Source organism: Lissotriton helveticus, chromosome 4_1, assembly GCF_964261635.1.
Source record: "Lissotriton helveticus chromosome 4_1, aLisHel1.1, whole genome shotgun sequence".
Taxonomy (NCBI): Eukaryota; Metazoa; Chordata; class Amphibia; order Caudata; family Salamandridae; genus Lissotriton; species Lissotriton helveticus.
In genome coordinates, this window is record NC_136063.1 from 542077015 (window position 1) to 542092239 (window position 15225).

At 46.7% G+C, this 15225-nt stretch overlaps 1 protein-coding gene across 1 annotated transcript in view; it reads right to left on the reverse strand.

Annotated features, from left to right (window-relative positions):
- The window catches only part of CRISPLD1 (cysteine rich secretory protein LCCL domain containing 1), a 313945-nt gene that overhangs the window by 75951 nt on the left and 222769 nt on the right, over nt 1-15225 (reverse strand). Inside the window, exon 14 of the mRNA XM_078687130.1 lies at nt 1409-1539. Coding sequence (XP_078543256.1) covers nt 1409-1539 — 131 coding nt within the window. The remainder of the gene's footprint in view (nt 1-1408; nt 1540-15225) is intronic.

The window sequence follows — 15225 nt, forward strand, 5'->3', positions numbered from 1 at the left end:
GGTGGTCACGTTCACCACGGTGGAGTTAACAGACAACCCCTGGGGGTGCGGGAGGATCCCCACCTCCAAATCCTCCTTCAGGGGCTTGTAGGGGCCGGTGGTGTAGGGGTAAGTGCCGGCCGGCATCTGAAAGTTGCCATTATCCATGGACTCAGAGGATGGCGTCTGGGCCCTGCGGCTCGGAAGTTTGCAAACCGCACACAAAGATTCCTGTGCGACTTCATACACAGCGCTGAGGCTCAGTGAAGGGGGAGAGCACAACAGATCGAGTGAAGAAAGGGCGTGGCCCTGATTTCATGAAACCACTTCCAGTAAAAGAGTCGGGGTGCCAGCACCAGGGTGGGCGAGAGGGAAGGATGGATGGGCTAGTGCCTGCGTGCAGCTAAAGGGGGCAGGAATTGCCTGGGGTAGAAAATAACCGGCAGACCAGGCCATAAAATAGCCATAAAATCGGCACAAACCAGTGTTTTCAATGGAAACTAGCAGCAGCTGCTTCCTGGTTAGTGTGGCAATGACTATGGACAGCAGACCCTGCCTGGGGTCTGGTGCGCGTGCGCCACAGCGAGTCATGTGCTTTCAATTATCACGCCTGTGTCTTGGAACAGTAATTGAAACGACATGACAGCAGTGCGCGTAATAGACACCAATAGGCGGTGGGCGGAGCAATGCGCCCGCCTTTGACCAATTGCGTGCAGTCTTTCATAAAAAGATCCACGCAAACACCAATCACGTTGCCTAAAAGGAAAAGCACATACATGAGCGTCTGTGATTCCTATGGCCGTTTTCAAACCCCTCCCAGAGGTCTCTCACTGCGTGAGTAGTGCTGCGCACAGCAGCGCTAGGCGCAAGACCTAAAAAAGGGCATAAGAATAACCGAGGACATCCTCAAAAGAGTGTGATGTCAGTACGCTCAGCCTGTATTTTATGAAATAAAAATCACTGGAATGAGATCAGTGTATGGTATTTTGATTGTGAATGATCAAAATAATGTTGTACCCAAATGGGGATTTAGAATAATTACTGCATTTCATTAAGGTGCGAATATTCCTGTGCCATCAAGTGAGCATATTCCTGGACATTTTATCTTCCCAAGTATAACATAAATGTCCTGAATCTATCAAATGCCGAAAAATACATGGAACATTGTGGTATTTCCAGCAGAATTCATAGTCCAGCAGATATGGTGTGTCCTAAGCAGCTTGTTGGAGTTATGGCTTAGGCTTAAAGACAGATGGCACCTCTGATACTTCTGCTCCAGAGGTACCATAAGAGCACAGACTTGTAAACCACCTGAGTTAGCCTATCCATTCCTGCTTGCAGTGCAACAGCATAGGCGATTATGCCCTCAAAGCGAGCAGACGACAAAGAAATGTACATTCACACTGAACATTATTGTTTGGGTCTGTACCTTTCTGAATAGATTCCATTTTGATAGGTACCGATGTACTGCTTTTTTTTATCAATCGGCATGACATCAATGTATCCCCCATGATTGCGGATTACACCTGCATGGACTGCGGCACGGCAAATGCTGGATATCTGGAAGACAGAAAGGTTGGCTTTACTTGTGGTTTGTAGATGTTATATATATATATATATATATATATATATATATATATATATATATATGTATATAGAAGGAGAAACACAAAAAAACAAGACAGAACCACAACTATGGCATCTCCTCTAACACAGCAGAGGTTATCTTTAATGAAACAGCTCATGTTCGGATTACATAGAAATACATATGTAAAGGTTACCATAGTGTGTTCGTTCAAAGTCATTCTTGAAAGGGATTTCTGCAGCTGAAACTCTTCACCCAGCTGTTCGGTTTGTAAGTTTGCCTGCCTATTTAATATGGGTAGGTTCCACCCACCAGCACAGCAATGGGAGTCTAGTAACCTGATTAAGTGAGTGTGGAGGGTCTTCTCTCTACAGCAGATTTAGAGTCTCTAATTTCTCAAGGGTAGCCAGTTCTAGTCACTATTAGAAGTCATGCGTGTCCCCAAATAACCAGTCTCCCTTCAGATCCATCTGTGCTGACCAGTAGTAAAAGCACTAAAGCAGGATATTGGGAAGTCCTAGGCCACTCATGTAGATGGATAGTATTCACTAGATGTAAGAGATTCTCTGGGTTCTACTTGCCCAAAGGAATTGGGGCATCAGTGCCTGCAAGTCTGGAAAGAGCATGGTGGGAATAATGAATGGGTAGTACATACAAAAAGCTTTGGAGAATCACCATTTTATACAGAGCCACTCTTTCCAAAAAGTTGAGGGAAGTGAGGTCTATTTATCCAAATCTCCTCTGGAGTGTCTCAGGACAAGAGGTATGTTCATGGCCAAGGCCATCTGTTGGTCACGAGAAACACGAATGCCCGGCTTTTTGACTGGGCCTTCCACCTGCCGGTATTTGACCTCTGGTGTAAGTTGTGGGGCTGTGCCAGCCAATTGTACAGAAGTAGATTTCCCTTAGTTAACAGACAATCCAACTGCCTCCCTATATATTCGCAGTATTTGCATCAAGAGCAGTAGTGAGGTTTGTGGGTGTTGTAAATAAAGGAGCGTATCATCTGTGTATAATGACACTCTGTTCTGTATGGCTAGAGGAAGTCGTACACCCATGCCTCTCCAGAGCCACTCTGCTAAAGGCACAATTGCTCTGACAAAAAGAGTTGGGGATAAGGGGCAGCCCTGACATGTGCCATGTTGGATTGGGAAGGAGGGAGAGAGCACGTTGTCTATTCTAACTTAAGTTAAGGGAGAGTTGTAAAGGATCACTAGACCCGTCACAAATCGAGGGCCATATTAATTTGTTGAAGTACGTATCATAGCAAGGGCCAATTTATAGTATTGAAGGCTTTTTCAAAGCCAATAGGAATGAGGCTGTTGGGCCATGCCCTGTGAACCAGTGCCACTTGGAGCCTGCATAGGTAGTATGTTGTGACCCAGCCCTGCATAAATCCATTCTGGTCCTCTTGGACTGATGTGCCCATTCCCGTGGCCAGCAGCTTTACCTCTCCATTAAGAAGGGAAATGGGCCAATACAAGCAGCATTTCCCCAGGGGTGTATTCAGTTTATGAATGACTGAGGTTGTAGTGAGGGTTATCGGGCAACGAACCAGTGCTACGTATGTCATTGAAGAGAAGAAGGAGTTGGGGCATCAACATCAGGAAAAGTGCCAAATTTGCCAAACCCACCTCTCTGATTTTTGTTTCAAAGGCTAGGCATGAGGACTAGATGACCTGAAAGACTGTCAGTGCTTGAACAAGCTCCCCCGTCAGTATTGTCTCAACCTGGTGCTACTTTATCTTCCATAAACTGGTAGTTTCTTCCCTGGTGGATAATTTTTATAAATGTATTCTACTTCCCTTGTTTACGGACAACTTTTTCTTTGGTACGATAGGAGTTAAGGCAACTTCTTTGAATTCTTCAGTTTCCCCAATGTAGTGTTGGACAGGTTCCCCAATATAGCAGCATGAACAATCTATTGGGGGAGCTAGCAGTGATTCCCCTTTCGTGGTAATCTGGCCATCAATGCCACTTCCATCTTTGCCACTTAGTTACTGAGCATCTACCAAGTTTGGATATTGCACCCGAGAATTCTCTCTCTGTGAGAGTGGGATGGGGGAAGGGTGGGGTCTAGGTCCTATTCCAAGGTCTGCTGCACCTGCTGGACAGTGCTTCACTCCAACCAGGCACAACTAGAGCAAGAAGCCTCACTTTATGTTGAGAGCAACTGAGACCCAATTCAAATACTATTAGGTCCCACTAGCACATAAATCTTGTTTGGTGTCAGTTTAGGTTAAAAAAAAAAGCATTGGCAAAGCCAGTAGGTCTTGAATTTGGGAGCCACTAACTTTCCAAAAGATTTTTGGGCAAAAAGGAACAACACTGGTAAATAGCAGTGCTTTTTGTCACTGCTATTCAGTATCAGCAAAAAGAAAAAAGGTGTGATGATACAGAACACTGTCAGTGGTCGTGTCATTCTGTAGATGACTACTTGAGTCATTAGACATGCGTGTAATCTACAAATAGATGCATCACCATTTTCTTGCATTTTGTATTGGCAGATCTTAGATGGCAGGTGCCACTTTTGACTGTCAATAAAAAAAAGATATTGTAAGTTCACAAAATACCTTTTCTGCTTGATATTCCCAAAAATATACTTAAAAAACAATAGAAGGATGAAAGATCGAGTGGGCAGCAGGCTGGTGAAAAGCAACGCAGAGTGTGCACCATGGAGAGAGCAGCACTGGGAGGAGAAGTACACGACAGAGACAGCAACATGAGGGCAGGAGAGAGAATCACATAAAAGACAGCAGCCCGGGGAATGTGATAGGGGACCCACACAGGAGAGAGAGTGAGCAGTCATGAAAGAGTGAGATAGAGCATCCAAACAGAAAGGGGTGGCAGGTGTTTTGGGAAGAAGAAACACAAGCAGTGATCTGGAAAAAATATGCCCTTTCATTGAGTGCTTCATCAACAAGAAAAAGTAGTTCCGTAGTGACAATACTGCTGACAAGAAGTCAGCAGTAAAAGGACATAAGTCAGCCAGTCAAGAAACCAAGCTCCAGGGGAGGGACAAACACAAGATGGATAAGGAAAGCCATCAAATAAGCAAGCAATCAAAAAAGAGTGACAATAAAGCCAATCAATTTAAGGGAATAGGCAAGTTCTAAGCTCCTGTAAGTTCTTGGTAAGCCCACAATAGGACTGGTAAGCTTGATCTACAATTTAACACAACCAGGCATGATACTGACTCGCACAATGAAATATAAAATACCCACAAATCCCAGTCCCCTGTTGAAGTCCTTTCATTTCCTACCCAGGCAATATCTGCTTAGCACAATAGATTTGCTGGGAGCCACCATCAGCAATGATGCGTAACTTACTGCCCGAATCATTAAGGCCAAATTCTCCAAGGCCCTTACATCACTGCTTGGCATTGTCAATGCTTCAGCCTTATAGACATTTTGTTTTCCCCTCCAAAAGAGGCCAGATCCAACCACTCCTCCAAAAAACAAACCTCAGTGAAGACAAAGTTTCCAGCTACAAAACCATCACTATGACTTAATGAAACTGCATTAGAGAATACATTTCAAACAGATTTACAAACACCTTGAGCATCTCAAGATGCCCTTGCTCTATCATTCTGGGTTCTGAGGGGAACGTAGCATTGTGAAAGCAATTATCAATATGGTACATAATGCTTTGGGATCACTGTCATACGTGATTTTTGCACCCCTATGCTCATCTACTCATCACTGGTCTTTGCCAACATCAAATATGTGGCTCTAATATAGAACATTTGTTCATACTAAATTAAAAAAAAAAAATTTTTTAAAGACATTTTATTCAAATAGACTCAACCATATCTCAACCTCACCCTGTCACCTGCAGTATACCAAAAGGATTAATAGTTCCCCTGCTCTCTAAACATGGTGGCACTGAGAGCCATCATCAGACAGGTAGTCATTGTCCTTTAAAAATACACATTGACAGACCGCATTCGTCTTTAATATACTGGGCCACAAAAAATAATATCTGCAAGATTTCTGAAGGCGAAAAACAATTGCACAACCGGTGCTCCTCTCCTGCAGACATGAAGCCCAAAAAACTGTTCTAAGAATGGACACCACTGCAGCCCTTGATGGCCCCTCTTCTATACACCAAGCTTCCTGTGGGTGGGTGGATTTTGACAGGTGAGTGTTACCCCTCCAGTCATACATACTGAAGTGACACTGCAGGCCCACCTCGGGAGGCAACTACTAGGAGAATTGGTGTCTTATGGGGTGTGGGAGACCTTCTTGTGCTAGCTTGTGACACTTACTTTTTGTAGTACGACCAGGCTTTTTTCTTCTCTTATTTCTCCCCTTTTTCTTTATTTACATTTTGCTGTTTTCATGTTTATTTCTACTGGTTACTCGAGATTGCCTGTTGCTACTGCACGTTACACTAACAGGGACTGCTTCCAATTGAACCCTATCTTGCAATGCTTGTATGCTTGGATATGCTGCTACCATTGTTGAGTGAAACCAATCAATCAATCAATCAATCAATCATGCCATTTGTATAGCGCACTACTCACCCGGGAGGGTCTCAAGGCGCTTGGGGGAGGGGTATGCTACTGCTCGAACAGCCAGGTCTTGAGTTGTTTCCTGAAGGCGAGATGGTCCTGGGTCAGCCGAAGGTGGATGGGGAGGGAGTTCCAAGTCTTGGCAGCCAGGTAAGAGAAGGATCTTCCTCCAGGGGTGGCTCTTCGGATGCGTGGTACAGCTGCGAGGGCGAGGCTGGTGGACCGTAGCTGGCGGGTGGGCATGTAGAAGGTCAGGCGGTCGTTGAGGTACTTGGGGCCCAGGTCGTGGAGAGACTTGTGTGCGTGGGTGAGGAGCAGGAACGTGATCCTCTTGTCGACGGGGAGCCAGTGCAGGTTCCTCAGGTGGCTGGAGATGTGGCTGCGTCGGGGGACATCCAGGATGAGTCGGGCGGAGGCGTTCTGGATGCGCTGGAGTCTTTTCTGTAGCTTGGCTGTGGTTCCGGCGTAGAGGGCGTTTCCGTAGTCCAGTCGGCTGGTGACGAGTGCCTGGGTGACAGTCTTCCTGGTCTCGGTCGGGATCCAGCGGAAGATCTTGAGAAGCATACATAGGGTGTTGAAGCACGATGAGGAGATGGCGTTGACTTGTCTGGTCATCGAGAGGGAGGGGTCCAGGATGAAGCCCAGGTTGCGTGCGTGGTCGGTTGGCTTGGGTGCGGTGCCCAGGGCTGGGGGCCACCAGGAGTCGTCCCAGGCGGAGGGCGAAGATCCCAGGATGAGGACTTCCGTCTTGTCCGAGTTCAGTTTCAGGCGGCTGTGCTTCATCCACTCGGCGACGTCTTTCATCCCTTTGTGTAGGCAGGTTCTGGTGGTGTCGGGGTCTCTGGTGAGGGAGAGGATCAGCTGGGTGTCGTCGGCATAAGAGATGATGTTGAGGTTGTGCTGGCGTGCGATGGCTGCGAGAGGTTTCATGTAGATGTTGAAGAGGGTGGGGCTGAGTGAAGATCCTTGCGGGACGCCGCAGATGACTTCGGTGGCCTCGGAGCGAAACGGGGGGAGGCAGACTCTTTGTGTTCTTCCGGCGAGGAACGAGATGATCCACTCCAGTGCCTTCTCTTGGATACCGATGTTGCTGAGGCGCTGGACTAGGGTGCGGTGGCAGACCGTGTCGAACGCAGCGGAGAGGTCCAGGAGGATGAGGGCCACTGTTTCCCCCTTGTCAAGCAGGGTCCGGATGTCGTCGGTGGCTGCGATGAGGGCGGTCTCGGTGCTGTGGTTGGCTCTGAAGCCGGACTGCGAGGGGTCGAGGGATCCGTTCGTCTCGAGGAAGGCGGTCAGCTGTCTGTTGACTATCTTCTCGATGACTTTAGCAGGAAAAGGGAGGAGCGAGATGGGGCGGAAGTTTTTGAGATCGGTGGGGTCCGCTGTAGGTTTCTTCAGGAGGGCGCTGATCTCGGCGTGCTTCCAGCTCTCCGGGAAGGTGGTGGTGTTGAAGGAGGCGTTGATGATGTTCCGGAGTTGGGGTGCGATGGTGGAGTCGGCCTTGTTGAAGACGTGGTGTGGGCAGGGGTCGGTCGGTGATCCGGAGTGGATGGTGTTCATCGTGCGGGCTGTGTCTTCGGTGGTCACCGTGGTCCAGGTGCGAAGGGTGGCGGTGGGGGGCGTTGGTTCGACGGTTGGGTGCGTGGGTGGGGCGCCGAAGCTGTTGTGGATGTCGGCGATCTTGCGGTGGAAGAACGAGGCGAGGGAGTCGCAGAGGTCTTGTGACGGAGTGATGTCGTTGGTGCCGGTGCTGGGGTTGGAGAACTCCTTGACGATAGTGAAGAGCTCTTTGCTGTCGTGGGCGTTGTTGTCCAGTCGTTCCTTCAGGGATTTCTTCTTGGTGGTGCGGATGAGCTGGTGGTGCTTGCGGGTAGCGTGTTTGAGGGCGGTCATGTTGTCGGTGGTTCGGTCGAGGAGCCAAGCTTTCTCGAGGGTGCGGCAGGTCTTCTTGGAGTCCTTGAGGTCGTCGGTGAACCAGGATGCCTTCTTGCTTCTGGGTCTGCTGGGAGGGTTCTTTAGTGGCGCGAGGTCGTCGGCGCAGGCGGTCAGCCACTGTGTGAAGTTGCGGGCTGCTTCGTTGGGGTCCATTGTGTTGGCGGGTGGGCTCTGGCTGAGGGAGGTGGTGAGCTGGTCTGCGGTGATCTTGCTCCAATTCCTGTGAGGTACCTGTTGCGGGTGGTGGTGGGTCGTGGATATTTTGAAGCTGAAGTGGACGCAGCTGTGGTCGGTCCAGTGGAGTCCGGTGGCGTGGCTGAAGGTGATGTACTTGCTGGAAGAGAAGACGGGATCAATCAAGCGTGTGGCCGGCGTAGTGGGTGGGGGTGTTGACCAGTTGCTTGAGTCCGAGGTTGGCGAGGTTTTCCAGCAGGGCGGTGGTGTTGCGGTCCTTGTTGTTCTCCAGGTGGAAGTTGAGGTCCCCGAGGAGGATGTAGTCAGTGGAGGGGAGGGCGTGCGGGCTGATGAAGTCTGTGATGTCTTCGCTGAATTGTGTGCGTGGTCCCGGGGGTCTGTAGACGAGGGTGCCTCTGAGGGTCGTCTTAGGGTCGGTGTGAATCTGGAAGTGGAGATGTTCGGCTGCGGCGAAGGAGTCGTTGGCCTCGGTCGTGATGCGGATGGTGTTCCTGTGGACGATGGCGATGCCACCTCCGGTCTGGTTGATGTGGTCCCTCCTGATGATCTTGTACCCGTCCGGGATGGCGATGGCGATGTCGGGTGCAGAGGAGGCGTTCATCCAGGTTTCCGTGAGGAAGGCGACGTCCGGTGATGTAGCATCGAGGAGGTTCCAGAGTTCCACGGCGTGTCTGTGGACGGAGCGGGTGTTGATCAGGATGCACTTGAGGTGGTTGCTGCTGGTGTTTGTCTTGGCGGGTGCGGGGCAGGTTCGGAGGCAGGTGAACTTGCAGGTGCAGCAGGTGAAGGGTGGGTGCGTCTCGGGGTGGCTCGGCAGCAGGCGTGGGTCCGGCCGGCATTGAGTGCGTTGAGAGTGGCGGCGTCGTAGGTCAGTCGGGTCGTCTTGCCTCGGCGGGGAGGGCCAGGGGTCCTAGCGCTGGGCGCGGGCCAGGTGCGGACGGGCGCAGACGGGCTTACCTTTGGCGCACCTTCGGCGCTCAATCGGTGCTCCCGCTGCGCGCGTCCACTGCGTGGTCGCTCTGGGGGCGTCATAAGTAAGGAGCCGGGAGGGAGGAGCAGCTGGGTGGCGGGAGCGGGGCGGCGAATGGAATCACAGGGGGGCGGGGCCGCAGGGAGGCAGCGGCGGGAAATTCCAAGAAGCAGCGGGCAGCGGGAAATTCCCAGGATACGCTTAGGAAAAAACCAAGAATGCCCATAAAGGCAATCCTTTTATGTTTAAATAACTAAACTGTGGAATGAGGTCCCTCTGCACCCAGGACGCTACCCTTACCATCTAGTTTCAGATAAGAGCTAATTCAAAAGTCTCTCTCCCATGGTCTTGTGACCAGCAACTGGTCCCCCATTTGTCCAGCCACATTTGCCCTCTGTGAGAAATTGGGTTGTTGGTTGAAGAGGGTGGACCCCTGTTCAAACAATCTCCACTACCCCCATCAGGATGACCCACACAATTCACTAAATAAACCTGTGCTTAACCTTCTGGTAGCATGCCATAAAAGCAGCCAAGCTTAACTTAAAGGCAATGTGTAAAGTATTTATGCATCACACAAACAATAATGTGAAAACACAACTAAAGAAAATCCCACACCAGTTTAGAAAAATAGCTTACATTTTAATAAATAATTTGCCACCGAAACATCAAAAATCCATTCTGTAGAACCATAGGTATGAATTTATAAATTTTAAGGTAAAAACGAATTCCTAAGAGATCAAAGCGGCGATTGCGGGCAAAGCTGAAAAATATGGCCAATCCAGATATAGCGCAGGTCAGATACAAAAAGTGAATAGGGCCCGGTTAGCTCTTTCTTTCAGGCATACAGGAAATTCTGTGAAAAATGTTATGAGAAGGTCCAGTTTAGGATTCAAGGCTGAAGGGGTTGCCAGAGGAGGGATTGTCATTGTCGGGGAGGCGCTGGATGAAGTTGCTGTGAGGTTTTTCTATGTTTGGACTTAGTCACTTTTTGGAAGTCAAAATTCTCCAATAGGACAAAGCTGGAGGCTGTAGCCCATGAGAGTTGCAAGAGGTCGAATACCCCTTTGGTGAGGAACCATTGAACAGGATTTGGTGCTATGGAGAACATAGCATTGGCTGCCGCTAGTCAGGCAGACTGATGATGCTCCTTGGGTGTATAGACTATTAAGTTGGTCCCTGTTTACTCACAGTTCTCAAAGTAGTTTTTTGCTGCAAATGGCATACCAAGTCTTGGATTTTGGCTATCTGTGCAGCTTCACCATTAACACCAAGGGTCCAGGACTGGAGGGGCACCATTTGGAGGGTTAGACTCAGTCTGGCTGGGTACAGGTGCGGGTTCAAGATGGAGGGAGCCTTTCCTGTCCCTGAGGCTTGGAACAGAAGGCCAGCAAATAGTCCCTGGAGTCACTCTGGTAGTGCTGGGTGCAGGTGAAGTGAACCAGGGCTCAAGCATCATTGTAGCCTCTGAGGGTTCAAGGCAGGCACCAGGCAGCAAAGCAGTCCTTCCAGGTGCCGCAAAACAGTCTTGTGGAGTATGCAGCAGGCCATAGCAGCAGGCAGTCCTCTGAGAGTCTTTCTGCAGGTCGAGAAAGTGAACTGAAGAGTGGGTCTTAAGGTCTCACTGGTGTCTCCTTTGAAGTAGGAGCCGATTATAGAGAATTCCAATTGAAATGTTTGCAGTTCACTTACTACCCTGCCCAGGCTTAGGCTGGTTGCATGAACAATGCTGGTGTGACAAGTCCTTTGGTGAAGGAAGCACACAGCCTTAATAAATTGATAGTAGGGCTGTGCCCAGCTTCCCCCCCCCATCCTGCCAGTTGATGGCCTATTCAGGCACACCTAAAACTATTGTGTGGCTGCCTTGGAGAATAAACATGGTCCAACTGCCAAGTACACCCATTCATGTGACCGAGGAGAAGCTGCAGGTGCCAAATAGTTCATGGCAAGAAAATGCCAACTTTCTAAAAGTGATACTTTTCAAACTTGTAACTTAAAATACAACTTTACTATTAAAGAGAATACTAAATTAATATTTTTCGGACAGCAAACATGAAATGCTTCGCTGTTCCTAATCAAAAGTTAGCACATATTATGTGTAATAAGTCATCTCATTTGTTATCCTGTGGCAGAGGTGGTCCTCACAGTAGTGAAAAACGAATTTAGGCGTTTTCTATTACCCAAACATGTGAAACGTAAATGTCCAACCTTCGAATTACAGTGCCCCCTGCCCTCTGGGTTAGCTAGGGCTTAAGTTAGGGGTGACTTATATGCAGTAAAAGGCGAGTTTAAGGCTTGGCAAGAAAGTTATATTTCCAAATTGATTTGTCAGTTTAAAACAGCATTCAGGCTGCAATGGCAGGCCTGGGACACTTAAATGGGTGGCACGAAAAGAACTGCAGCCTCACCTGTAGCATTTAATTTACAGTCCCTACGTATATTGAATACCACTTTTGTAGGGCCCTATACGTCAAGTAAATATGCCCTAAAGGAATATGCCAAATGTACTATTAGGGGAGATAATACAAGCATGTTAGCACTGGTGAGCAGTGGTAAAGTGCACAGAGTTCTAAGCTAACAATAACACATCAAGCAAAAATGTGAAGGTGAAGGCAAAACGTTTGGGGGTTACCCTGCATAGAGAGCCAAGTCCAACACCCTCCTCTTGAATTGCCATATTATTATAAGATATCACAACTAAGAAAGGATTCTGCTCTCTAACCACACTTGCAGCACACTTGTTCCTGTTGTAAAACACATTGTATTTTTTATAAATACCTCTGGTAAAAGTGTGCCAATGGAATATAGTAAACAAGTAGGTGAAAATATAGCTTGCAACCGCAGTGCAAGTACAACAGATATGCAGCTTCTTGTGTCAACGTCTACAGACCAATGTCATGAATCTTTCTATGAATTTTGGTGCTACAAAGAGAGACACTGAACTTATCAGCCTTCCTTCTTCACACAAGTCTTTATTATTTGGAGTTCCAAGGTGGTCAAAAAGTTCAGCATCATACATTGACTGACCGGCAGTCGATACACCAAAATGCATACATATTACATACAGTAATGTCACAGAAACACAGGATTTCTCATTATTAAGAGTTCAAAGCAGTAATTGAGTAACCCACAAGCTAGACATTAACATCAAAATGCACCTTTAAAAGCAGCAAGATATTTTACCTCTACTCTAGGTTACTCTACTCCAGGTCCGCAAGTATTTTACATTCAGAGTCAGGAGTGCGGATGTGAAGATAGTAAACATAGGACAAATTAATTAATTAATGCACATTTTCATGTCAATCAGCTTAAAGATTTTGTAATCTGCTCTAAAGTGCTACATGCACAGGCATTGGTTACATAGGTAAACTAAGGTAAACAATCACTGTAACCATACTTTAAAAGGCATGGGAAGTAATCTCACTAGCTAGCACTTGCGTGAGTGTATGACTGTTTTGTCTGCCCTTTATTCCATAATCAAAGACACAAACGTTACTGTAGATAATATAATAAAGCTTCTGAACAAAGGAACAGCAGTCATTGCGTTGCCGCAATAAGTAGCGGAAGAACAAAATATGTGAATGCATGTTACCAGCCCTCAGACTGGCAAAGCTGGACTGGCCTCACATACATCAGGTGTTTACCCGGGAGGCTAGATGGTTGGCTTATATATTTTTTTAATAGATATAATCTTTTGTCTACTGGTGCCCCAACTAAACTGGTGACTGCTCTATTTGGAGCAAAAGTAAGAGGGGTGGGCAACTGGTATTGTCTTTTGTGCACCCAAAGTGAGTCTCCACTGGTCGAGAAATTCTTAGAAATAGTAACCCGGGAAACTCAATGTACCTTTTCAAACCAGGAGTGGCAGGCCAAATCTCAGTTAGGGAGCAAGGCTTTAAGAGCTGCCAATTTAAAAAGAATGGCCTTTTTGTCTTGGGGGATGGCATACTATACATCCAAAGCGCCTAACAAAAAATATCCAGAAGTAGAGAATAAATGTTTCCGTTGCCAGGCAGAAGGGGAAGGGGTTTGGTTACATATATTCTTTACGTGTCCAAGGTTAGGCTCTTCTGGGTAAGGGTTTTTTCGGTCTTAAGCCGGGTGATTGAGAAGAGGGTAGATCCTGAGGTGGAGGTCGCCCTCTTCGTTATTACCAGATCTAGGGCAAACATGAAAAAAGCGGAGGAGACTTTTCTAGCTATTTCCTTCCTTCTTGCTCGCTCTGTAATTCTTCAGAATTGGAGGTCGGTGGAAGCACCTTCATATGCGAGGTGGCTAAACAAGATGAAACAAACCAGGATGTTCGAAGAAGCATATGCAAGGCGGGTGAGTGCTACAAAAAAGTTCTCTGTGAGCTGGAATTTCCAAGCGAATCTTGAAACTATGACGGAATAGAAGTCTCTTCGACCTTAGTACTTTAGCACTTTAGGAAACTAGAATTGGATATCCGTAAAAAGATGGGTTCTTACCTAAAGCACTTTTGTAAAATGGGTATTCTGCCAGATTATGCTGCAAATTCTTTTTTTTGCACTTACTTTGCACTTTCACTGTATTGGTTTTATGCATATGCAACACTAGGACAGGGGTATCGGGCCAAAAGTCTGCACTTCATCCAATTTATTGCGGTCTAATAAGTATGTTGTGGGTGCTATTAACCTGGAGTCATATACCCCTAGACTCCCAATATAATTCAAAACACCAAATGGTTCAGCACCCCACACAATTTGTATTTCCAATAATATTTAGACTCAATTGTCCATAAAATACTTCAATAAGACATAAAGTTCTTTTCTTTCTTTTATTGGTGATCTTCCAGTTTAAGAGAAAACGTAGCCAACGTGTTTCGTCCGTAGGACTTCTTCAGGGCGAAAGATATCTTATCGTATTTTATCAAGATATTGCACTCAGGACTCTTTGTATTGTAAATTTTCAATTTCAGCTGTGAGCAGTATTTAACAGCCTTATTATTTCTTGCTGTAGACAAGAGGCTGGTATTATTCTAATGTTGGTATTCCAAAATTTTGATTTTTCAGGGCATCAAAGGTACAAGGCATAAGTGGCCTTAATATGAAGGATGACTGTCAAATCCTTCTGTGCGTCATAATGAAAGGGTCATCAGGACGTGATTGATCTTTTATCCGCAACCCATCAGTTTTCGGTAACGAACAGCGTGTCGCGTCTTGCTCGATCCTGGTGGTACATGGTTTTATGCATGACTTGTGTGTGCTGATCAAATATGGTTCTTAAATGCCCTGCTGGAAAACCAGTGTTCTGCCAAATTATGGTTGCGATATGCTTTTGTGCACCTACTTTGCACTTTCACTGTATTGGTTTTACTCATGATTTGTATGTTCTGATCAAATGGGGTTTTTAAACTCCCTGTACATTATTATCATTGTTATGCCCTTTATGCTCTTCTCAATGAAAAATGTAAAATGATATAAAAAGAACCTGCATGTTGGTAGCCTTAGATGCTCTAAACCCACAAAACCTTATGCTGAACATTCGACTGGTGCAGTTCTAGAAATTTTTCATAATCAGAGGAAAGTACTGCAATAGTGATATTTTCGATGGCTTACATAAGGGCACTAGAGGGTCCCTATTATATTATGGGCTGCTAGGAGGCGAAAAAAAGAGTTATTTACCCCTATCCCAGTATTATGCTTTTGTGCACAGTGTGGTCGTTGATAATGCGGTTTGGCTCGATTAGACTTTATAGAAAGCCCAATTTGGCAGTGGGCTATCTGTTTATGCCTATGACCCTGATCGTTTGCATAAGGCACTTTTTTTCTCAATGCCTGTGCACCTAGCATGTTTTATGTTCCCAACTGCTCGCACAATGCACTTTTTGTATGATCACCCAGCGTTGAGCCAGGTTGATACAGGCTTGCTTTGTTGATCTTAAATTGTTTAACTTTGTTTTTTTTAGTTGTAGATGAAAGTATGTTTTCATGATTGCTTGAACTGTGCATGTTTATGGTTTTTATGATATAGTAAACTGAACTGAAACATTAAGAAATTAGGGATTTGGATACTGGATATAATTCAGCA